This window comes from Podarcis liolepis (assembly GCF_965112155.1).
Source record: "Podarcis liolepis genome assembly, chromosome: 12".
Lineage (NCBI taxonomy): Eukaryota > Metazoa > Chordata > Lepidosauria > Squamata > Lacertidae > Podarcis > Podarcis liolepis.
In genome coordinates this window covers 9,106,861-9,131,277 of record NC_139563.1, presented here as the reverse complement: position 1 = coordinate 9,131,277, position 24,417 = coordinate 9,106,861, and the positions used below count along the sequence as shown (strand labels likewise).

The 24,417-nt window shown below is 48.2% G+C and overlaps 1 protein-coding gene across 2 annotated transcripts in view; it reads left to right on the top strand.

Annotated features, from left to right (window-relative positions):
* LOC310689347 (mitogen-activated protein kinase kinase kinase 3-like) overlaps positions 1–16,145 on the top strand; it is a 106,399-nt gene extending 90,254 nt beyond the window's left edge. For both annotated transcript variants that reach the window (XM_083466959.1, XM_083466958.1), the window contains exons 11-17: positions 2,630–2,722; positions 4,474–4,671; positions 6,511–6,659; positions 8,522–8,653; positions 11,176–11,305; positions 12,665–12,842; positions 13,696–16,145. In XM_083466959.1, coding sequence (XP_083323085.1) covers positions 2,630–2,722; positions 4,474–4,671; positions 6,511–6,659; positions 8,522–8,653; positions 11,176–11,305; positions 12,665–12,842; positions 13,696–13,924 — 1,109 coding nt within the window. In that variant the 3' untranslated portion in view covers positions 13,925–16,145. The remainder of the gene's footprint in view (positions 1–2,629; positions 2,723–4,473; positions 4,672–6,510; positions 6,660–8,521; positions 8,654–11,175; positions 11,306–12,664; positions 12,843–13,695) is intronic.
* The last annotated feature ends 8,272 nt before the right edge of the window (positions 16,146–24,417 follow it).

Here is a 24,417-nt window from a genome sequence, read left to right as displayed (position 1 = left end):
CTAACCTCCCTAGGCTTCGGACAGGGCCATGCCCCACGGAATCCTTTACCGGACGACCCTTCAATATGTGGGGCAAGTGATGGCGCTTCCTCCCCTCTTCCATCTACAGAGCAATACCAATGCCTAACCGCCAATACCAAGTAAGTTGTGACAATTTGCTATGAGGTAGGCGAAAACCAAGTGGCTGGTGCCAATTTGCCAAGTGGAAAAGTTCCTATCAGGTCCCTCAACGGCGACCAACCAAGGTCCATAGCACGGTCAAGGAACAAAAACCTTATAGGGTGGGAGGGTGGGAAAAGCAGGAACAGCTGGCAGGCAGCAAAGAGGGAGATCCCCGGCTGTGTCCTGCCTTAAATAGTGCAGGCCATGCCCCCAAAACCAGCCAATTGGCTGGCCAGGAGGTGACGCAGCCGGGAATCCCCCCCCAATCGTACGGGGCTGGGTTCCAGCTGCCGTGCGCGTGGTGGGGCCGTGAAGCCTGCAACTCCACCTCCTCCAAAGGGCGGAAGTGGCTTTACTGTGCGCTGCTTATAGGCTACTGCAATTCAGCAGTATGCAAAGTGCCCACGTAGATAGATAACAAATTACTTGAGGACTAGAACCCTGAGAAGCCAGAGGGATGGAGCTGTGGCAAAAATCGGGCAGTTGTGCTGCTGGGAGAGCGTACCCAGAGAACGGGCCTTTTGGAAGATGGAGAACATCAAAATCGCACACGTTAACTCGCAGAGCTCTGGTTTGAGAAGCCTTTGCTTGAGCGCACATGTGCAGCTGGTGAAATCACGGAAAATTTCATCATTGCTGCATCGAAGTGACCTCTGCTATTAAAAAATGAATGCGTGGCAGGGGGCCCAGAGGATGAAAAGACAATGTTTGGCTTGCGGAGGGGCATGGAAGTCGAGCGTCAAATAAGGCCAAAGGATCCTGTGAAGTTTTAATATGCCCCCTGGGTCGCAGCGCTCAAATTTCCCTTTAAAAGCCCGTTCGTCAGAGCCTCAAGGATGTGGCTAGCTTTGTAGGCCCCCTCCCTGGCTTGCCGTTCACGCTGATTGTGTGACCATCGCTACATTCTCTGCTTCTAGAGGGGGGTGGATAGGGTGGGAGGAAAGCTCCCTTGGCTCTAAATCAGGGTTTCCCAAACTTGGTTCTCCAGCTGTTTTTGGACTACAATTCCCATCATCCCTGACCCCTGATTTTGCAAGCTCAGGATGATGGGAGTTGTAGTCCAAAAACAGCTGGACCTCCAAGTTTGGGAAACCTGACTCTAAAGGGGTAACCGTTGAGTAGTGGCTTTGCGAGATCGGTGAGCGGAGGATTTTTGATGGAGTTAAAAGTGCGGCAATGGAAAATTGGGCAGCGGAAGATGGCGAACCCAGAGATAAACTTTTTGCAACAATATACCTTTGAGATTTGCTGCCTAATTAGTGCTGTGCCAGCAGATAGCCCTTGAGTTGCATCCGTTTTGGTGATCTGTGTTGTGTGGGTGTGTGCATATATATGCAAAATTATTATTTTTCAGCAAGCACGCACACATTCCTTGCTTTCATTTGAACCCTACGTCATGTCTCAGAGAGGCAGCTGGCTATCATTGCAGCATTCTTGCACCAATTAAATAATAATAATAATAATATCTTTATTGTCATTGCCCCCTTCGGGGACAACGAAATTACTTGACTGCTCCATAAAAACACTAATTAAACAATACAGTATAATACAGCAAGGGAGATTAGATGACTTTCAAAGTCCGGGCTTCCCATTCAGGGCCGAGATCGCTCTGGAGAAGAAGCTGTTCTTAAGACGACTCGTTCTTGTCTTCATCGTCCTGTATCTCCGTCCCGATGGCAAGAGCTCAAAGAGACAGTGACCAGGATGCGATGGATCTTTTACTATGTCCAGCGCCTTCCTATGGCACCTTGTGGCATAAATCTGCTCTAAGGTGGAGAGTGGGCAGCCAACAATGCTCTCTGCTGCTACGTGCTGTGGCACCTAGAAGGCAGAATTTGAGTTTAGGGTGAAGCCACACTTCCCCCAGTTTTTTCCACAGATCTATTTTCCTCGAGGGGCCCATGTGTAATTTCTTAGCCCTTTCCCCTTTTGGAGGAGCAGCAGCAGCAACAACAAAATCTGCAAAAAGAATCCAGAGACCTTGTCTGTACCTTACGTTTAAATCACTATGATACCACTATAACAGGCATGGTTTCCCCCAAAGCATCCTGGGAGGTGTGGCTTGTTATGGGTGCCAAGAGAGAAAAAAATCTGGTTACACTAAGAGATCCCTGTTCACCTCACAGAGCTACAATTCCCAGACTTCCCTAGGAAGAGGGATCAACAACTCTAGGGATTGTAGCTGTGTGAGGCAAATAGGGATCTCTTAACAAACTACAATTCCCAGAATCCTTTGGGGAAAACCGTAGTTGCTTAAAGTGGCATGCTTTAAATGCAAGGTGCAGCTGTGGCCAGAGTTTGTTGTTCTGCTCTTAGTTCAACCCAAAACATGATCAAATATCTCAACATGACCGTGTACAATCCTAACGTTAAGTGCTGCCATCTTGGATTTTATTATGCAAGAGTGTTGTGGGCAAAGCATGGGAAGAGGAACTACATGTAAGTGTCATTTCTGTACTTCTGTCAGATTTTGACATCCCGTTTTGCGAGAGATTCGGCAAGGGAGGGACTTTTCCAAGGCAGTATCACCTGTCCCAGAGCCGAAAGGACTACAATGACGGTAAGGCTGTTTAAATCGGTGGGTTTTCAAGGGGAAGGGTGCAGAAAGCAACTCAATGGGTGTCTTGGGCAGAAACTGGGAACCGGAATTGGGCTTGTTGCAGCTGCGTTGAGCACACTGGCTCTGGAGCTCTGGAGAAAGGTGCCGTTCGGGGTGGGGCCCCTATAAGGTGGGCGCCAAATAATAGCTTTCCTTCCCCTACTCAATGTGAGTAGACCAAATGTCTCCAGGTGGCGGATCTTGCCTGATCCGCACTAGGAAAGGCCTGTAGCTGAGTGGAAGAGCACATCCTTCCATACAATCAGTGCTTTTTTCCCTGTAGGGACACAGGGGTACGCATATCCCTAAACATTTTGTGAATCTTTAAACTTTTGTCCATTTACTGTACTTATTTTTCCAGATTTGAACTATAAAATGGTGATTTTTCTTGACTCGAAATGAGAGAGTACCCATAAACATTTTTTAAGAAAAAAAGCACTGCATATAACACCATATAAGACCACATAACCCCGGTCCTGAAAGACCTGCATTGGCTCCCAGTACGTTTCCAAGCACAGTTCAAAGTGTTGGTGCTGACCTTTAAAGCCCTAAATGGCCTCGGTCCTGTATACCTGAAGGAGTGTCTCCACCCCCATCGTTCAGCCCAGACACTGAGGTCCAGCTCTGACTGCCTTTTGGCGATTCCCTCCCTGCGAGAAGTGAGGTTACAGGGAACCAGGCAGAGGGCCTTCTCGGTAGTGGCGCCCGCCCTGTGGAACGCCCTCCCATCAGATGTCAAGGAAATAAACAACAATCTGACTTTTAGAAGGCATCTGAAGGCAGCCTTGTTTGAGGAAGTTTTTAATGTTTGATGTTTTATTTTGTTCTTAATATTCTGTTGGGAGCCTCCCAGAGTGGGTATGGTAAAGGTAAAGGGACCCCTGACCATTAGGCCCAGTTATGGCCGACTCTGGGGTTGCGGCGCTCATCTCGCTTTATTGGCCGAGGGAGCCGGCGTACAGCTTCCGGGTCATGTGGCCAGCATGACTAAGCCGCTTCTGGTGAACCAGAGCAGTGCACTGAAACGCCGTTTACCTTCCCGCCGGAGTGGTACCTATTTATCTACTTGCACTTCGATGTGCTTTCGAACTGCTAGATTGGCAGGAGCAGGGACCGAGCAACGGGAGCTCACCCCGTCGCGGGGATTCGAACCGCCGACCTTCGGATCGGCAAGCCTTAGGCTCTGTGGCTTAACCCACAGCGCCACCCAATCATCATCCTCTGCATGCAAATGGGCCCAGGTGTCGGTTCCTAGCATTTTGAGATAGAACTGGAAGAGTCACTCTCTCAGAAACCCCGGAGAGCTTTTGCCAGTCAGTGTAGACAATATACAGACTAGATGGGCTGGTGGTCTGACTCGTTGTAAGGCAGCTTCCTCACTGATGCAGAGTTCTGCATGCGTTCGCAGTGCACTGCACCCACTCGCAGCTTCACTTAAGCCAAAAGGCAGTCAGAGCCAGTGTGGTGTAGTGGTTAAGAGCGGTGGACTCGTAATCTGCTGAACCGGGTTCACTTCCCCGCTCCTCCACATGCAGCTGCTGGGTGACCCTGGGCCAGTCACACTTCTCTGAAGTCTCTCAGCCTCACTCACCTCACAGAGTGTTTGTTGTGGGGGACGAAGGGAAAGGAGAATCTTAGCCGCTTTGAGACTCCTTCAGGTAGTGATAAAGCGGGGTATCAAATCCAAACTCTTCTTCTTCCTGCCCCAAAAGGCCGGAGAACCTTCCCCAGGAGTTACGCGCCACCGGAGAACCTCTTCCAGATCATGCCGTCCAGCAGGACGAAAAGCTTCAACGGAGACAACAAGCTTGTCACCTTGCGGTACGAGGAACGTGGGGGCAACAAGTGGTGGCACAACTGCGACAAGATATTCCAAGGTTTCGGCTCCTCTCCAGCCAAGACGAGGAACAGTAAGTGGGGCCCCCAGCGAAGGGGCTGTTGGGGATGTGTGGGCCGGGAAGGGCCTTCCCTACTCCAGGGTTTCCCAAACTTCGATCTCCAGCTGTTGCTGGACTACAACTCCCATCATCCTTAGCTAGCAGTGGTCAGGGATGATGGGAATTGTAGTCCAAAACAACAAGTTTGCGAAACCCTGCCTTGCCTTCTCATCGGCAAAACTGAATGTCGACTTGAATAACCAAGGCTTGGCCTGCGGAGAAATCAGGGCGTAGCTTGCAGGAAGCCTGGTTATTTATTTATTATTATTTGTTCCTTCAATTTGCACGCTGCAAATTTTCCTGCAAAGTGAAAAAGCCAATCAATGTTCTGTTGCAGTAATGATGAGATACTCAACCATTTCATTTTGATTACATGGCCTGCTAAAACATTTTAAAGTCCCCATCGAGCAAACTGCCAATCATTTGAACCTATCAGTTCATGACATATATAAACATCCCAATGCAATTTTATAATGTAGTGAACATTCCAAGGCAATCACATTTAAAGGCTGTTCAGATTGAGAAGATCTTTCGTGCACGTTGAGGTGGGCGAACGTGATCCCTAGGGGGCTCTGTATTTTGCCAACTTCACAGAAACTTGGTGCTCCCACAGAGATGTAACATAGAGCAGACCTGCATTTTGCCAGCAAAGAATGTTTTGTTTTGTCTTGTTCTTAAATTCAAAAAGCAAAGTGAACTGGCCTTGAAGGGATTGCTTCACTGCAAAGGAAAGGAACCTGGTGCCTTCCAGATGTTGTTGAACTGCAACTCCCATCATCCTTCAGGATTTGTCCCAGTGGCTGGGGCTGATGGGAGTCGGAGTCCCAACAATATCTGGAGAGCCATGGGTTTCCAACCCCTGCGTTGTGAGTTTGCTGGAAACCTTCCATTGGTACTACTTGGCTAGAGGGATCCACCAGTTGTCACAGGGAACAAAAAAGGCCCTGCGAACTCCTGGGGCGGCTGAATGCACCCCATCTATAAAGGTAAAGGGACCCCTGACCATTAGGTCTAGTCGTGACTGACTCTGGGGTTGCGGCGCTCATCTCGCTTTATTGGCCGAGGGAGCCAGCGTACAGCTTCCAGGTCATGTGGCCAGCATGACGAAGCTGCTTCTGGCGAACCAGAGCAGCACACGGAAATGCTGTTTACCTTCCCGCCAGAGTGGTACCTATTTATCTACTTGCACTTTGATATGCTTTCCTGCTAGGTTGGCAGGAGCAGGGACCGAGCAACGGGAGCTCACCCCGTTGTGGGGATTCGAACCGCCAACCTTTTGATCGGCAAGCCCTTGGCTCTGTGGTTTAACCCACAGCGCCACCCGCGTCCCTACCCCATCTATGGTGAACCATTAAAGGACTCCAGAACCCTTTAGGTCTGGCTGTTTTTGGAAGGGACTGCAGTAACAGGAGCGTTGTCAAGCCCCAGGCAGGCCACAGCTGTGTTTGTCTTGGAGAGTCACCAGTTGCACAGTGTATGAAATATCAGGCTTGGAATCGTAATTGCGGCTTCGCAGACCCCCTGGAGTCAGAAAGGCTACAGCAATGCCACCCTGCCAAAGTTTTTGACAATTCAGGAACTGTTTTTTCCCCCTGAATCAAAACTGGGGGCCTGCTTCCCTCTTGCGCTCAGAAAGAGGCAGGTATCTTCTGGTTTTCGAAATGAAAACTGGTGTTCTGAAGGTGCCATCATATTCCGTGCAAGCGGAAAACATGCAGACGTTGCAACTCTTTGACACGGTGATGGCTGCGCTGGTGTGGAGACCTAGGGTGTCTCAAGCCTCCCTGACATTGGTTTCTGTCTCCCTTGCAGCGCTGCAGGCCCCAGTGAACTGGAGACTTGGGAAGCTGCTGGGCCGAGGTGCCTTTGGGGAGGTCTACCTTTGCTACGACGTCGACACTGGCCGGGAGCTCTCTGTAAAGCAGGTGCCCTTTGACCCTGACAGCCAAGAGACAAGCAAAGTGAGTATGTGGACCAGATAAGACGCAGTGTGAACTCTTCCCCCTGCCCAAATTAACGTGTGTGTGTGTGTGTGTGTGTGTGTTTGTTCGTTCCTCTGTGGGTCAGGAAGGTCTGAAGGGGGAGATAAGGGATCATAAGCAATTGAGAAGGACCTGGGATATCGACGAGGAAGCGCAGAGAGATAGCGCACCCTGGTTCTTTGTGCTTGCTTTTGCAGAGCAAAGTCGAGGATAGATGTGTCCATATTTGTTAGACATGGCAGCTCAATAGAGGAGGAGTTAATTGTTTTATTGTGTATTGTGCGTTCTCTTTTTGTATTTTTCCGCTGCGAAGCACCCTCGGATCTTTGGATGAAGGGCCCTTTATGCAAATCTCACTACAGTGGTATCTTGTTTCTCGAACTTAATCCGTTCTGGGAGTCCGTTCAACTCCCGAAACTGTTCGAAAACCAAGGTGCGTCTTCCGATTGGCTGCAGGAGCTTCCTGGACTCAACCGGAAGCCGCGTCCGATGTTCGGAAAGCTTACTTCTGGGTTTGTGGCATTTGGGAGTTGATTTGTTCGGGAGCCAAGCCATTAAAGTACCAAGGTACCACTGTACAGGCAGGGAATGTTTTAGGTGCGTCCGATATGTGTGTGACCGTGCGCATCACGCCGGCCCCGGAAGTGACCCGAAAATGTCACAAAAAGGGGCGGAATGGGATGGGCTGGCCTTGCAAGGGCCCCACTGACATTGGTCTGGAATGTAATTCCCGTGCAAATTGGCCATTGCCAATAACAACAACAACAACAACAACAACAACAACAATAATAATACAGTCATACCTCAGGTTACAGATGCTTCAGGCTGTGCGTTTTCGGGTTATGGATGCGCCGAAACCCGGAAGTACCAGAACAGGTTACTTCCGGGTTTCAGCGCTCACGCATGCGCAGAAGCGCTAAATCGTGCTTTGCGCATGTGCAGAAGCACCAAATCGCAACCCGCATGTGCGAGGATGTGGATGCTGTGGGTTGTGAACGTGCCTCCCGCATGGATCACGTTCGCAACCCGAGCGTCCACTGTTGTAGTAGTAGTAGTAGTAATAATAATAATAATACAGTGGTGCCTCGCAAGACGAAAAGAATCCGTTCTGTGATTCTCTTCGTCTAGCGGTTTTTCGTCTTGTGAAGCAAGCCCATTGAAGGATTAGCGCTATTAGCGCTATTAGCGGCTTTTAGAGGCTTTTAGCGGCTTATCTGCTGATCGGATCAGCTGATAAGCGGCTTAGCGGCTTAGAAAAAGGGGGGAAAGGGGAAAAAACCAGGAACTCACAAGACATTGTCGTCTTGCGAAGCAAGCCCATAGGAGATTCGTTTTGCGAAGCACCTCCAAAACGGAAAACTCTTTCGTCTAGCGAGTTTTCCGTCTTGCGAGGCATTCGTCTTGCGGGGCACCACTGTAATAATAATAAAACACCTTTGAAACAATGGACCTCTCAACACCATGTGTTGGGGACAAACATGTTCTGCATGTGAGCTTCTCAGAGATACCTGACTGAGAACAGGATGGTGAAGCAAGGTGGACCTTTGGGGTCTTCTGATCTGCAGGATGCTCTTATTATTTTCTCCCATATATGTTGGGGCTTCATATTGGGAGAAGGAAGCGATTGTGTGAATCCAGTTAGCACGGAGAAACCGTCTTCTATTTTTGGAAGCCCACGCCTGTTCCTTGCCGTGCTGCTCGACATTTCAGGGACCGTCGGGGTTTGAAGGACAATAGGCCCAAACTTGCACGAACACCATCCGTGCCCTGCACTCCAGAACAACTAGCTATGGCCACAGCCCCTTCCTCTTCCACCTGCAACTGCTTCTGTGTTTCTGCAGGAGGTGAATGCCTTGGAATGCGAGATCCAGCTGCTCAAAACCCTCCGCCACGAGCGGATCGTCCAGTATTACGGTTGCTTGCGGGACGCCGAGGAAAGAAAGCTGTCCATCTTCGTGGAATACATGCCAGGGGTAAGTACGCCTGCATGGGCGTTTTTGTAAAGGTCATGGAGTTCTCCAACAAACTCCAAATTGTTGTCCACCTTCCTTATTTTCCCTTTCCATCCCTTCTACAGTGTCCCAGGAGCAGATTTTGGTCATATCCTGAACATCCTGAAGGTCCCAGGCCACAGGGAGGTTAGGCTGGCCTCAACTAGAGCCAGGGCTTTTTCGGCTGTGGCCCCAATCTGGTGGAACGCTCTGTCACAAGAGACTAGGGCCCTGCGGGATTTGGCATCTTTCCGCAGGGCCTGCAAGACAGAGCTGTTCCGCCAGGCCTTTGGTCGGGGTTCAGTCTGACTCCCTCTCCCCTTTCATAAGAACTTGCATGAAAGTGGCCTCCCAATTTTTCTCACAGGCCCATATAAGTTCAGCACAAACAGTTAGGCCTGGTGAGCATTTAAGGTCCCCAACCCTAATCTGCGGGTTGCCATCTGATTGGATTTTATTCTGATCCTGATCTGATTTGAGGTTGTATTTTAATTGATTGTCTGATTTTGTGTTAATTTGTTAAACATTTTATGTTAGCCGCTCTGAGCCCGGCTTCGGCTGGGGAGGACAAAATCTGGTGCCTCTCCCCTCTAAATACTGCTTATTTCCACAATAATTCCTTTTGGCACAGTTGCTTTCGTTACGGGTCTGCCCAACAGGCTCATTGAAACTTCACATTATTACAAAAAAGCCAGAAGTTGTTGTTGTTATTTTGCACCTCCTCAACTCGAAAAGGGAAGGGAATTCTCTGCACTGCCCCAAATCCGGCGCTCTCTGTGTTCTTCGTCTTCCTTCGACCAGCAAACCTTTTCTTGCATCCCACGTGGACTGTGCCCCTGCTTTCCTGAAATAATTTTGAACGTACTCCTGTTTGGAGAAATGTTACATAGAGATTGGAGCCTGACAGCTGATATAAACTGTGAAAAGATATAACATTTTGTTAGGATATTTCCGTTCCACCTTAAAAGGGAGCAGGCTTTGTGAGTCACAGAGTCTGCGCATTTCCTGTTCACAGGATGTTTATGTTTTCTGTTGCTTTCGTTTCTCTCTCTGTGTCTGGAGACACTGAAGCAGGCAGTCATGTTTTTTTGTTCTGATCAACGCTGAATAAAACTTGTAAATAATGCTCTCCTGAGTGCGACTTTGGCTGTGCATTATCTGCTGATAGAGTGTGCATGAGCTCTGGAATGTGGCAAGCTATTTCTGGAAGCTCGTGTCGCTAATTGCTGATACTGTATCTACGGGAGATCGATGGATCATCCGGCAGCCGGTTTGGGGGCCACGATGGACTTTGTCTCCCTGGCAGTATCCCAACACATTTTATACAGGTTGAGGTGGTTCGGTAGCCACTGAATGGCCAATGTTCGTGATGTCATGGCCCCTTGCCTTCCTCAGTGGTTTCCCAAAGCAATTTTGCATCTATTTTTTTTTATAAATATTTATTAAAGTTTCCACAATATTACATAATGAAAAAGAAAAAAGAAAAAATAGAAAATAAAAAACAGTTAAAAATAATTCCATCTTTACATCACTTATCTTTCATTTACTTGTTTCCCGGACCTCCTCATACCTCCCTTTTTTGTATTCCAGTTCAATTTATTAGTTCAGCAATTCCTTTCCCTCCTTATTGTCCTGATCTTTAATCTTAATATATTATAACATTAAATTTTTACCTATTAAAAATCCAATTTTTCCATATTCTTTTGAACCATTACAGCTAGAAACCACTTAACTTCAATCCAACATCATTCTAACATTCCTTAATTTTGCAATATTTCTGTAAATAGTCTTTAAATTTCCTCCAATCTTCTTCCACCGACTCTTCTCCCTGGTCTCGGATTCTGCCAGTCATTTCCGCCAATTCCATGTGGTCCATCACTTTCATCTGCCATTCTTCCAGAATTTTGCATCTATTTTGAAATGTTTTCAATATGCTTTCGGTGGAAAAGAAAACGCAGTTTGCACACCTATGTGTGTTAAAATGCCAGTATGCTTCATTTACGAAGTGGGAAGAATGCAGCTAGTATTTGGAATCCGCAGTATTGTCCTGTGGTTTAAGGTAACTTTAAGACGATTTCCACATTAAAAAAAACAAAAGCCATTTTTAATTGAGTACTGTATGTTCCCTTCCCCTTGGCATTTAAACTCTTTAGCAGAGGAAACTGCAGCAAAATATCCCCCTTTTCAGCAGGTGCAAGAAGGATCCTCCAGTCCTGTCAGCTAATAGTTCACTTCTCCATTGCTTAAATGCCTGGCAGATAGCTCAGTTGGCTAGAGCGTGAGCGAATAACCCCAAGGTTGCAGGTTTGATCCCTGCATGGGACATCTTGCATATCACCCCCGGGGTCCCTACAATTCTGTGATTCGAAATGTTGCTACTTATATGATATGCAGCTTGCTATTTGACCTGCCTCTCCAAAATGGCTCGCGCTGTTAATTAAACGACACGGTTCCGTTATCCAAAGTAGCCAACGGATCCTTGTTTGTTCCCCCACGTTCTTTAGGGTTCCATCAAAGACCAGCTGAAAGCCTACGGAGCCCTGACCGAGAACGTGACCCGGAAATACACACGGCAGATCCTGCAAGGGGTTTTCTACCTGCACAGCAACATGATTGTACACAGAGATATCAAAGGTAGGTGGAGATCCCAGGGGGAACGTTCTGCTCGCTTAGGTGAGCTTGTTGACTGTAAGCGACAAAGAAGTTCAATCCATTCAGCGCAGGCACATTTTGCATAAACCCCAAGGGCCCATTGCAGGCATAGGCAAACTAGGCCCTCCAGATGTTTTGGGACTACGACTCCCATCATCCCTGACCACTGGTCCTGTTAGCTAGGGATGATGGGAGTTGTAGTCCCAAAACATCTGGAGGGCTGAGTTTGCCTATGCCTGGCCTATTGCAACCCGCAAGCATGCTCTCAGCGGGGAAAAGCAACATGAGCCCTGAACTAACTCCAACCAGCTGAGTTAAACTGATGCTATGAAATGCCAGCAAACATTCTGATTGTTGAAGGTGGGGGCAAAGACTCAGCCACGTAACACTGGTTCCGGTACAAAGAAAGTTAAATATTTGTTCAGAGCCCATGCATAAGGTTTGCTGTTGTCCTTCCTTCCCCGGTTTTAGTTGTACCTGTGAGTTTTCCATTTTGTTTTTTTAGTTGGCCGGAAGTCACCTTGGGTCACTTTGGGCAAGATAAAGCAACCAACAGATTTAATTAACAACAACCACAATTTGTTGTTGTTGTTTAGTTGTTTAGTCTTGTCCGACTCTTCGTGACCCCATGGACCAGAGCACGCCAGGCACTCCTGTCTCCCACTGCCTCCTGCAGTTTGGTCAAACTCATGCTGGTAGCTTCAAGAACACTGTCCAGCCATCTCGTCTTCTGTCGTCCCCTTCTCCTTGTGCCCTCCATCTTTCCCAACATCAGGGTCTTTTCCAGGGAGTCTTCTCTTCTCATGAGGTGGCCAAACTATTGGAGCCTCAGCTTCAGGATCTGTCCTTCCAGTGAGCACTCAGGGCTGATTTCCTTCAGAATGGAGAGGTTTGATCTTCTTGCAGTCCATGGGACTCTCAAGAGTCTCCTCCAGCACCATAATTCGAAAGCATCAATTCTTTGGCGATCAGCCTTCTTTATGGTCCAGCTCTCACTTCCATACATCACTACTGGGAAAACCATAGCTTTGACTATACGGGCCTTTGTCGGCAAGGTGATGTCTCTGCTTTTTAAGATGGAACAATAATGAACCCTAATATTTAAACAAGATATTCAACATTTTGTACAGTGCAAGACTGCTAGACCATTGATCCATCTAGCCCAGAGGATCCCCATTAGCTAAGTCCTGCAGACCCCCGGTTTTTCAGAACCCCCTGCTTTTGAAAACATTGCTATCTCTGTGGTAGCTTTCGCTCTGTGAATGGTGCCACCATATCCTCCAACATGCTCTGCCACTAAGCTTCCATTTCAGAAGTGGGTTCTTTTCTTACTTTCTTTAGGTGCCAACATATTGAGAGATTCTGCCGGCAACGTGAAACTCGGAGACTTTGGTGCCAGCAAACGCATTCAGACCATCTGTATGTCTGGAACAGGGATGAAGTCCGTCACGGGGACGCCATACTGGATGAGCCCCGAGGTGATCAGCGGGGAAGGATATGGAAGGAAAGCGGACGTGTGGTAAGATCTCAGTTAATCCCAGAAATGTGTTTCTGTTGTTGAGGCGGGAGGGTAGCGATAGCAGAGTTATTGCTGGAATCTCCTAGTGTATATAATTGTGAATGCCTTTTTATTTAGAGTATTGGTGTCCCGCTTTTCAGGCAGATCTCACAAAGTGGTTTAAATAAGATTGTTACAACAATAAGCGCTGGATTTTTAAGAAAAGTTACAAATGAACAGAAATTAAATGGGACTCACACTTATTGGTAACAGTCTTCGGCTTGCATTTGGTAGAATATTTTCCAGTCTTCTCACTTCCACCTTCCTTTTGGGCAATGGATAAAACAGGCCGAATCACTTTCTAACTGGCAGGTTTTCCTCACAGAGTTTTTGTGAGGAAAAATCAGATAGGACCGCCTAAGGCGTTTTGTATATTGATATAAATGCTATAAAAACCATAATATGTGTGATTGATTGAGTTTTAAAATATAGATATTTAATTTAATTATACAGTGGTACCTCGGGTTAAGTACTTAATTTGTTCCGGAGGTCCGTTCTTAACCTGAAACTGTTCTTAACCTGAAGCACCACTTTAGCTAATGAGGCCTCCCGCTGCCGCCGCGCTGCCGGAGCACAGTTTCTGTTCTCATCCTGAATCAAAGTTCTTAACCTGAGGTAATATTTCTGGGTTGGCAGAGTCTGTAACCTGAAGCATATGTAACCTGAAGCGTATGGTACCACTGCATTGTATTAACATGTTTGTGTTTACTGCCCTGGGTGCCATTGGATGCAAGATTGGATCGAAATGTAATAATCAATGAGAAAGCCTTTCTTCTTTCCTAATTCCTTCCTTCCCCTTGGTGTCGTCTTGCAGGAGTGTGGGCTGCACCGTGGTGGAGATGTTGACCGAGAAGCCACCCTGGGCAGAATTTGAAGCCATGGCCGCCATTTTCAAGATCGCTACGCAGCCCACAAAGCCCCAGCTTCCAGACGGCGTCTCGGACTACTGCCGCAGCTTCCTCAAGTTGATCTTCGTGGAAGAGAAGAGAAGGCCCACCGCAGAAGACCTCCTGAGGCACCCGTTCGTGAGCTTTAGCCTCTAGCAGACCTTCCCGTTATCGGGAGGGACGGGGAAAGGACCAAAGATTCACACCATCGCGGAGGGCTGAGCAACAGGACCAAAACCGCAAACTTCCAGATCCAGCCTCAATTTCCTGTTTGGGTTACTGCCATATCTGCTGCGCTGCTGACAATCACGCCTTGTTGGCCAGGCGGCGTCCATCTTGCCAAGTCTCCAAAGCGTAATTGCAGCCATCTTGGCTTGGTGGGGGCTGATGGGTCACTGAGATGGAGGGATTTGGAGGAACTGAGGTGATGCTGGCAAGGAAGGACATCTTGCCTTACGAACGCCAATGAATTATCTGCTTGTGTGACGTGTCCGATAGGGTCTCACGGACTTGATCAGCCGCGAAAGAACAAAAAATGAAGGATTGATTGGCAGCCTCTTGTCGGGAGACAAGCGCTGAAAACCGCAGAATGGGCCGGGTGCTGTGCAGAACTAGCTTGTCACCTGGTTGGCAACCCTTAAAAAAAGCAGGCGAGGCCTGAAGCCAGTGGAAATAAACCCCCAGCACAAACGATCAAAGGCACATATCTACTTCTGTTTGAAAAAGGAGAAGCCATTACTAGAAGCAAAGAGTTCTGGTGCACATAGAACTGTCCTTGGCTTTTGGGAGCAGAAAGCAAAGAGGATTCCTTTGTATATCGGGTGGCAATTATAATCCAGAAGGCAAACGTATCCGCAATCCATCCTAAAGTTATCAAGTCAGGTATATGACTGCAAAAGTGATCGTGTCGAACAGGTAGCTATGGGAATTGTAGAACCTTATAAGATTCCCGCAAAGCTATCTTTTCCTTGGACCCAAAGGAGAAGGAGTTCTACCCAGCCCACCTAGGAGAGAAATAATTGTTTAAAATCCCCAGAGATGGAGACCACAGCAGTCTGTCTCTGCAATATATTCCCTTGCCCGGAACCCTAAACAGGAGGTTGCTAATGAATCCACAAGCTGCCGCTTGGCTCTGCTTCGTGCAATTGTAAGGGGCCAGTTTACACGTTAAAGACCCCCGCCCTGCTTATTTGCAATGGAGGCTCTCAAAAAAACATTTTCCTGAGGCGGAAGTAATGTTTCAAAATGATTTACTACTAGAGCTGCAACATATGCAATGCAATTCTAGCCATTAGAAATAAGTCGTCCTAAATTCAATGGGAACCCCTTCCAGGCCACTGTGTGCAGGGTTGCAGCTTTTGTCAGATCAATTGGATTAATCATTTGTTTATTTTTATTGATTAAAAAGTGCCCACCCCTCATTAATTGCCAGCAGGATTTTTATATATATATAATTTTCTTTTTATGGAAGCGCTTCTGCAAATTACAGCTGTCAAGTGCTGTCTTAAAAGAAACATTCCCTCTTCTACGTTGATGCCTGTTGTGGCACATTTATACATATTCTAAAACCAAAGAAAGTACTATCTTTCTATCTCGTTTCTTCGGAATGATTATTTAGATGCACATTTTTTTATGTGGGCTTAGTTGGCTAATCAACTAAACCCCTATGAAGAATTGAACTAAGATTAATTTGGGTGACAACCCTACTTTTCACCAAAGGCATTGCTTAGGGGAATATACAGTCATACCTCGGGTTGAATGCGCTTTGGGTTGAGCGCGTTACTTCCGGGTTTCGCTGCTTGCACATGCGCAGACGCTCAAAATAACGTCATGCGCATGCGCAGAAGCGGTGAAAAACGACATGCGCGTGCGCAGGCATGCCGTCGCTAGTGAGGTTTGCTTTTAGATGCGAACGGGGCTCTGGAAGGGATGCCGTTCGTATCCAGAGGTACCACTGTACATGCTAAGGAGAATTAAAATGGTAGGGACCTTATAAGGAAAGGCTGTTCAGCAGCCTGCAAGTGGATGTTATCATATTCAATTGTAGTTGCAAGAGGATGTCCCGCCAGCCAGTCACAGAAAATTGTATCTGCTCATCTCCTTCCTGAGTTGATCGACGTTGCTCAGTGCCAGTTTAGAAATCCTTTGGAAACATGGCAAATAACAGCAGATCCCATGGCTATGGTTTTTTTAGTATCTCCTCACCCCACAAAAAGAAAACAAACAAAACAGATTGTGTTCCAAAGTGTAATCTGTATTGTGTGGCCTAAGTCAGTTGTGCATTTTAAGCAAATGTGTGTTCTTTGCATATGTTTTGCTTCGTTTACATGATGTCTTCTGCTGCCCACAGTAGAAATACGAGGAGTTCTGCGCATGACGCTGGAGCCCTGCTCCTCCCCACCCCCACATTCTGGCTGTGCCTTTGAGCACCTAAAATTTCACTAGGCAAAGGCACACATTTTCTGGATCACCGCTACAGCCATAAAAACTAAAGCAAGCAGAGATTGTCTGGATGCCGAATTTTGTGCCAGATATCAGTTGTTTTGGATGACACAATGTGTTTGAATATAAGTGGGATTCAGCCAGCTCTGGCTGAGGGTGTGATTGCGTTCCACTCATTTATTTTTTATCTGTACTACTCCCAAAATCGGTTTCAACTAGGCAGTGGAATTACAGTAAGCTGGTAAAATAGACAAGTCCATGAAAAGAACGGTCTTTTCTTGATTTGAGAAGGTTCACTCAGACTCCGTATGTATGTCAGTTCTCATTCGAATTTCTGTTTTCATTTTGTAAGGGACGTGATTCCTCCGTTGCTATTTTTTCTTCATATATTAACACTTGCCCTGAAGAATTTGATTGCAGATTGCTAGTTCTAACCCTTCCATCTGGATTTCATTCTCGCTCCGCAGGGAGTGCTGGGGGAAATGTTAATACCGAAGGATGAAAATGTCAAAAGGCGGAGAGGCTTTGCCTGGGCAGGGCTGTAACATGACCTACTTTCCAAAAGATCTGTTCACAAGTTTCATGAGATGGTGTCTAAGGCCTTATTCGCACACCCAGGAAAATCAGAGGTTGGTATCTCGGGGCTGATTCCGCGAGGAACCGACCCCTGTCTACACCAGCATCAAATACTAGGCTCTGTCAGTCATAACAACCCTTATTTTGAGTCATTCATTGGATACTGAGGGCTCTGTCGCACTGTGAACTCCAACCACCAAACAAAAACAACCTTCTTCCTGTGTATGAGATTGCTTATCCAAGGATGAAGAAGGGCAGAGAACCCAAACGTGGCTCATTTTACCAAAGGTTTCTTAGCCTTGCTTCTTGCCTTCAGTTCGCCCTCTGAAAAGTGTGAGCAGATCCAAGGGTTAAAATGAGTTGAAGGAGTGTTGAGCCAGAATATCGGATGCTCTGAATCAGAGAATGGGAACCCGTGACTCTCCACTTGCGCTTGGACTCCCCATCTCCCCACGTGAACCTAGAATCATAGAATCATAGAGTTGGAAGAGACCACAAGGGCCATAGAGGCCAACCCCCTGCCAAGCAGGAAACACCATCAGAGCACTCCTGACATATGGTTGTCAAGCCTCTGCTTAAAGACCTCCAAAGAAGGAGACCTGGTCAGAGATGATGGGATTCGGAGTCCAACAGTATCCGGAGAGCCACAGGTTCCCCATCTCTGATTCTGACAGAGCCATTTGCTCACCAGGCAGTTTTATCTTGTCCCACATTTGCTGAATCTACCGTATTTTTCACTCTATAAGACGCACCAGACCACAAGACGCACCTAGATTTTAACGGAGGAAAACAAGAAAAAAAATATTCTGAATCTCAGAAGCCAGAACAGCAAGAGATATTGCTGTGCAGTGAAAGCAGCAATCCCTCTTGCTGTTCCGGCTTCTGTGATAGCTGCGCAGCCTGCATTCGCTCCATAAGACGCACACACATTTCCCCTTACTTTTTAGGATGGAAAAAGTGAGTCTTATAGAGCAAAAAATAACGGTAATTCTTTTCTTTATGGTCTTCACTGGGCTGACCTGGATTTCATGACACAGGACTTTACCCCAGTTGGTGCATTAATCAACCCTGCTTATTTTGGTGGCTCCTGCCACAGCATACACAGCCTTTGTCACCGATATACTGATGTCACCCTTTCCCCTTCCGTGTTTATATGCATAGAGTTGTGAAGTCCTTCCTCCTCAGGTACCTTCACTTCCTCATCGTCAAAATCTCTTGCAGCGATTCAGGTTCACGAGACAAAAGTTTGAGGCAGGGAAGGTGGGAAGCAAATTGTTCGATTCGTTCAAAAGCCGCATAGCCTATCAGGAGGTAAGTTCCAGGTGTATCGTGGGGTCGCTGCTTTTGAAAGCACTGCAATCTCATCCCAAAGACTACATCATCATGTAGATAGATTGTGGTGGTGGTGTTTGTTGTCTGTCCTTGCACAGGAAAAAAAGGGTTAGGAGTGAAACTGTATATCTAACTTTACAGATCCAGCCCTCAAGCAGATCTCTGAAGCTGGTGTGAAACTGGATTAACAGTTGCACCTTCCTGCCAAGAAGTTGGGGAACTGGCGATTTTGCATATCTGGGAAACCTAAAATTACAGATCCTTAATTGTCCGCACAACTACAGTTCCTAGGCTACTGCAGCCAGGGCAGGGGGGGAAAACCCATATTGAAAGTTGTTTAAATTCACAGTGCAGACATGCTCACAGATCTAACAGCTAGAAGGGACCAAAGAGCCATTTAGTGTCTTGCTGCACCCCAAAGGAAAAGCCACCAGACTTTCCACTACAGGCCACGCTCAGGATCTTTCTTATTATTATAATTATTATAATTATTATTTTGCTGCCCAGCTACTGCTGAGGCTGTGACTCTCTTACTTTGCAAAATGAGTGCTCCCCCTCTCATCCCCCCAAAAAATAGATAGTAAGAGACAAGTTCTGGGGTCCTTTTTTATCCTGTTGTCCGCATGGTGCATAGGGAAACCAATAGCTTTGGGTACAAAAGTGTCTTCTTTGCATTCTGAGGCTAGAATATAGGGCTGGTGGACCTTTTTGTGAGCCCGAGGGCCACATTCCCCCCTGGGAAACCTTCCAAGGGCCACATGGCAGCGGCGACGGGGGCCACAGGCAAAAGTGAGCAGAGCATAAATTTTATTTTGTACGTTATATATTAGGTTAGTTTCTCTACACACACCCTCCCTCTCTACTATTCAGACAAGCAAGAGGCATAACGGAGAGTTCCGAGGGCCAGACCCCAGAAGCCCAGGGGCCGCATTTGGCCTGATATTCCTCACCTCGGCTGCCACATAACCAGAACAAGATGGCCTCTTCTAAGACACTTGTACTGGGTGAAATCCAACTTAACTCATGATTGCTTAGTTCCATTGACTTCAGTGGGTCTGCAGTATGACCAACACCGAATCTTACCCATTATTTTGTGGGGAGCGGGGGAATATTAAAGCCTGTTAGGAATGAGGTTTAATTAAAAGGGAAAACAATGTATTCAGTTCTGAAGCTTGAAATGTGAACGAATGCCTTTCAGAACATGATTGCTCGTGTAATATACAGATATGCAATATAGGGATATGCACTCATTTCTAGAAAGAAATGTTCTCGAACTTCAGAGTTGAAAACTGGATGAGTGAGACAGTTATGAGGTTAATTTTTGGACTCAAGTTGAGGGAAAAAATGAAGTATCCATCCATTTCCATTTGTTTGCGTCTGAGATAAGGGGAGGAAGAGGCTTTTAAAGGGTCGCAAGCACTTGAAGAGAAATTAGCTTGCAGAATGCCAATATCCCCTTTGCGCTGTTCATGCACTCAGCAGGTGGATCCCAGTTCAAAAGATCCAATCGCATCCAGATCCGTTTGCACATAAGAAGGGTCACATTGTCCCAGAAAGCAATGGGGCATCGCACACTGCCAAACCGTAGCGTGAACGAGGCATGGGCTGCGTGCTGAATCCTGGTTGTAAAACTGCCCACTTTGCAAACCTTTATCATAGTATAAATACCACTGTTAAAGCGCTTTATCCTCGAGATGTGTTCATACTCTACATGGTATGGATGATTTTAAATATTGTAAATTATTAGTTCTAGAAGGATTTGTTGATAGGAAGAAAAAAGAGATACTGCTGTTTTGGCATGTGGGGCACATTGTTGAATGTACTTTGTTAAATGCTGTAAATGCTGTTATCTTCTCTCCCTCCCCAAATGCATGAAATAAAATATTTTTAAATTTTGTGGTAACAGGAGGGCAGATTTCTGATTTTTTTTTAAAATAGGGGAGGGAATAAGAAACACACAGATTGCAGCCTGGTGAAATGTTTCATTCTGGAAGAGCATCACACGTCTGATCATATCTTTTCAACCACACTTGGAAAAATCAGAGCGGAGATGCTTACTTTTATTTATTTAGTAAGGAACATAAAGATTGTTAAGTTGTTGGTGAACATATCAGACGACGCAGCGATTCTTCAAACAGCTCTTGTTTATTCACAGGCCAGAACAGAACTGAAGGGTTCAGTCAGCCTGCTTATATAGAGCTCCAGTACAACATAACTGTAACAACTTTCTACAACTATCCAATGACTGAACGTCACTTTCGATCCCTTGTTTGCATAACTATCTACAGTATCCCCCTGCTGGCCCAGGGTGAGAACTTCAGTACATAACAAAGATACCCCTTTATACAGTGGAACCCCGCAAGACGAATGCCTCGCAAGACGGAAAACCCGCAAGACGAAAGGGTTTTCTGCTTTGGAGGCGCTTCGCAAGACGAATTTCCCTATGGGCTTGCTTCGCAAGACGAAAGCCCATAGGGAAATCTCCGGGGACCTCTTTTAAAATGCTGGCGGTCGGGAGCAAAGACCTTCGCCCACAGCCGGCCCCCAGAAGAGGTCCTGGACCTCTCCTGAAGGCCGGCGGGGGGCAAAGGTCCCTGCTCCCCCCGCCTGCCTTCCCGGGACAGCGGAGACTTCTCCGCTGCCCCAGGCGATCCCAAAATGCTGGCGGGCGGGAGCGAACGCTTCGCTCCCGACCCCCAGCATTTTAAAATCTTTGGGCGAGTGTCTGCAAGCCTCGCGCGCCCGGCAGGAGGTCCTGCCGGGCGCGCGAGGCTCGGGCGGCAGCCTGCGGCAGCCTGTCACCCGAAGCACGGGGAGCCCTTCGGAGAGCTCCCCTTGCTTCGGGCGAATGCCTGCAAGCCTTGCGCGCCCGGCAGGAGGTCCCGCCGGGCGCGCGAGGCTCGGGGCGGCAGCCTGCGGCAGCCTGTCACCCGAAGCACGGGGAGCCCTTCGGAGAGCTCCCCTTGCTTCGGGCGAATGCCTGCAAGCCTTGCGCGCCCGGCAGGAGGTCCCGCCGGGCGCGCGAGGCTCGGGGCGGCAGCCTGCGGCAGCCTGTCACCCGAAGCACGGGGAGCCCTTCGGAGAGCTCCCCTTGCTTCGGGCGAATGCCTGCAAGCCTCGCGCGCCCGGCAGGAGGTCCCGCCGGGCGCGCGAGGCTCGGGGCGGCAGCCTGTCACCCGAAGCACGGGGAGCCCTTCGGAGAGCTCCCCTTGCTTCGGGCGAATGCCTGCAAGCCTCGCGCGCCCGGCAGGAGGTCCCGCCGGGCGCGCGAGGCTCGGGGCGGCAGCCTGTCACCCGAAGCACGGGGAGCCCTTCGGAGAGCTCCCCTTGCTTCGGGCGAATGCCTGCAAGCCTCGCGCGCCCGGCAGGAGGTCCCGCCGGGCGCGCGAGGCTCGGGGCGGCAGCCTGTCACCCGAAGCACGGGGAGCCCTTCGGAGAGCTCCCCTTGCTTCGGGCGAATGCCTGCAAGCCTCGCGCGCCCGGCAGGAGGTCCCGCCGGGCGCGCAAGGCTCGGGGCGGCAGCCTGTCACCCGAAGCACGGGGAGCCCTTCGGAGAGCTCCCCTTGCTTCGGGCGAATGCCTGCAAGCCTTGCGCGCCCGGCAGGAGGTCCCGCCAGGCGCGCGAGGCTCGGGGCGGCAGCCTGTCACCCGAAGCACGGGGAGCCCTTCGGAGAGCTCCCCTTGCTTCGGGCGAATGCCTGCAAGCCTCGCGCGCCCGGCAGGAGGTCCCGCCAGGCGCGCGAGGCTCGGGGCGGCAGCCTGTCACCCGAAGCACGGGGAGCCCTTCGGAGAGCTCCCCTTGCTTCGGGCGAATGCCTGCAAGCCTCGCGCGCCCGGCAGGAGGTCCCGCCGGGCGCGCGAGGCTCGGGGCGGCAGCCTGTCACCCGAAGCACGGGGAGCCCTTCGGAGAGCTCCCCTTGCTTCGGGCGAATGCCTGCAAGCCTTGCGCGCCCGGCAGGAGGTCCCGCCAGGCGCGCGAGGCTCGGGGCGGCAGCCTGTCACCCGAAGCACGGCCGCCCGGAGCTTGCGGGGCGGGAGGTGGGAAGAAGGGCCTCCCCTCCCACCGCCAGCCCTCAGAACAGCCTTCTGAAGGCTGGCAGTGTAAAGAAAAGCCCCTGTCCCCCCCCCAGCCTTCAGAAGAGGTCCGGGGACAGACTGTCCCCGGACCTGGTCTGAAGGTGGTTTCCCTAGGAACGCATTAATTGATTTTCAATGCATTCCTATGGGAAACCGTGCATCGCAAGACGAAAAAACCGCAAGACGAAGAGAATTGCGGAACGAATTAATTTCGTCTTGCGAGGCACCACTGTACCAGCAAAGGCTGTAGGTGTTTGGTGTTTCAAGTCTGCCATTTGGCATTCTTGGATGATGCACTGACTGTCAGATCAGTACTGGTAGCTTGTGGTCTTTTTTGTGTGTGGTCATGATAGCCCATGATAATTTATTTCAGGAAGAATGACCAAGAGTCTCGTGGTCCCTTAAATATTTATTACAAAAAAGATTCTGTGGCACCTTAAGCAAACGCTAACAAATATATTACGTCATAAGCACAATGTGTCTGATGAAGCTGACCGTAGCCTATTTAAGCTTGTGCCATGATGAATCTAATCATAGAGTTCGGAGGGACCCCAGAGTCACCTAGTCCAACCCTTTGCAGTGCAGGAATCTCAACAAAATCAAACTACAGTGGTGCCCCGCAAGACGGAAAACTCGCTAGACGAAAGAGTTTTCCGTTTTGGAGGTGCTTCGCAAAACGAATTTCCTATGGGCTTGCTTCGCAAGATGAAAATGTATTGCGAGTTCCTGCTGGGTTTTTTCCCCTCCCCCCCTTTTCTAAGCCGCTAAGCCGCTTATCAGCTGATCCGATAAGCCGATAAGCCGCTAAAAGCGCTAATAGCGCTAATCCATCAATGGGCTTGCTTCGCAAGACGAAAAAACCGCTAGACGAAGAGAATCACAGAACGGATTCTTTTCGTCTTGTGAGGCACCACTGTAAATTTGTTAGCTGTTAAGGTACCTGTTGCTTTTGCTGCAGCAGACTAACACAGCTGCCTTTCTGGAAGTTTTCTGTGGTATGTATAAGCCTTTGTAGACTGGAGTTCAATTTGTCAAGACACATGGCAGATCATCCACAAGTCCACAGAGGTCTACACACAATATACGTTCTGGATGCAAGCAGTGGGACGCTGAAAACCGTGGAACGCAAAGGGTTATGGTAGGTCAGAGGTTTTCTACACAGAGCCAAATGGACCATGAGGATCGTCCAGTCCAAACCCCTGCAGTGCAGGATATATTCGGCTAAAGCATGACAGATGGCCACCCAACCTCTGCTTAAAAACCTCCAAGGAAGGAGAGTCCACCTCTTGTGGGAGTCTGTTCCACTGTCAAACAGCTCACTGTCAGAAAGCTTTTCCAAATGTTTAGTCAGAATCTCCTTTCTTGCAACTTGAAGCCATGGGTTCGAGTCCTACCCTCCAGAGCAGGAGGAAGTAAGCTTGCTCCATCTTCCATGTGACAGCACTTGAGATATTTGAAAATGGTTCTCATAGTTCCTCTCAGTCGCCTCTTTTCCAGGCAAAACAACCGTTCCTTGTAAGGCTTGGTTTGCAGACCCTTGATCACCTTGCTCATCTGCACACATTCCTTTTTTTTAAAAAAAAAGGTATTTATTGAAAGTTTTTAAAATATAACAAAAAACGAAAAATAAACATACAAAATAAAAAACAATTAAAAACACACATTAATTTTCCATAACATAACTTCCATACACTTATTTCCTCAGACCTCCTCACACCTCCCCTCCCTGTATTCCAATTCAGTTTGTTAGTTCAGCAAATCCTTACCATTAAACTTTTACCCATTTGTGGATCTTTTTTTTCATGTCTCCTAAAGCATTACAGCTGGAAACCACTTAGTTTCTATCCAACATCCTTCTAACATTCATTAATTTTTCAATATTTCTGTAAATAGTCTTTAAATTTCTTCCAGTCTTCTTTCACCGACTCTTCTCCCTGGTCCTGCATCTGCACACATTCCAGCTTGTCAACATCCTTCTTAAACTGTGGCGTCTAGAATTGTACACAGTATTCAGCAAGGCAGAATAGAGTGGTACTATGACTACCCTTGATCTGGACACTTAGACTTCTGTTGATGCAGCCACAAATAGCATTAGGGTTTTTTCCCCTGCTGCATCACACTGTTGACTTATCTTAAGCTTGTGGTCCACTAAGACCCCTAGATCCTTTTCACATGTACTGCGCATGCCAGGTGTCCCCCATCCTATATTTGTGCATCTGCTT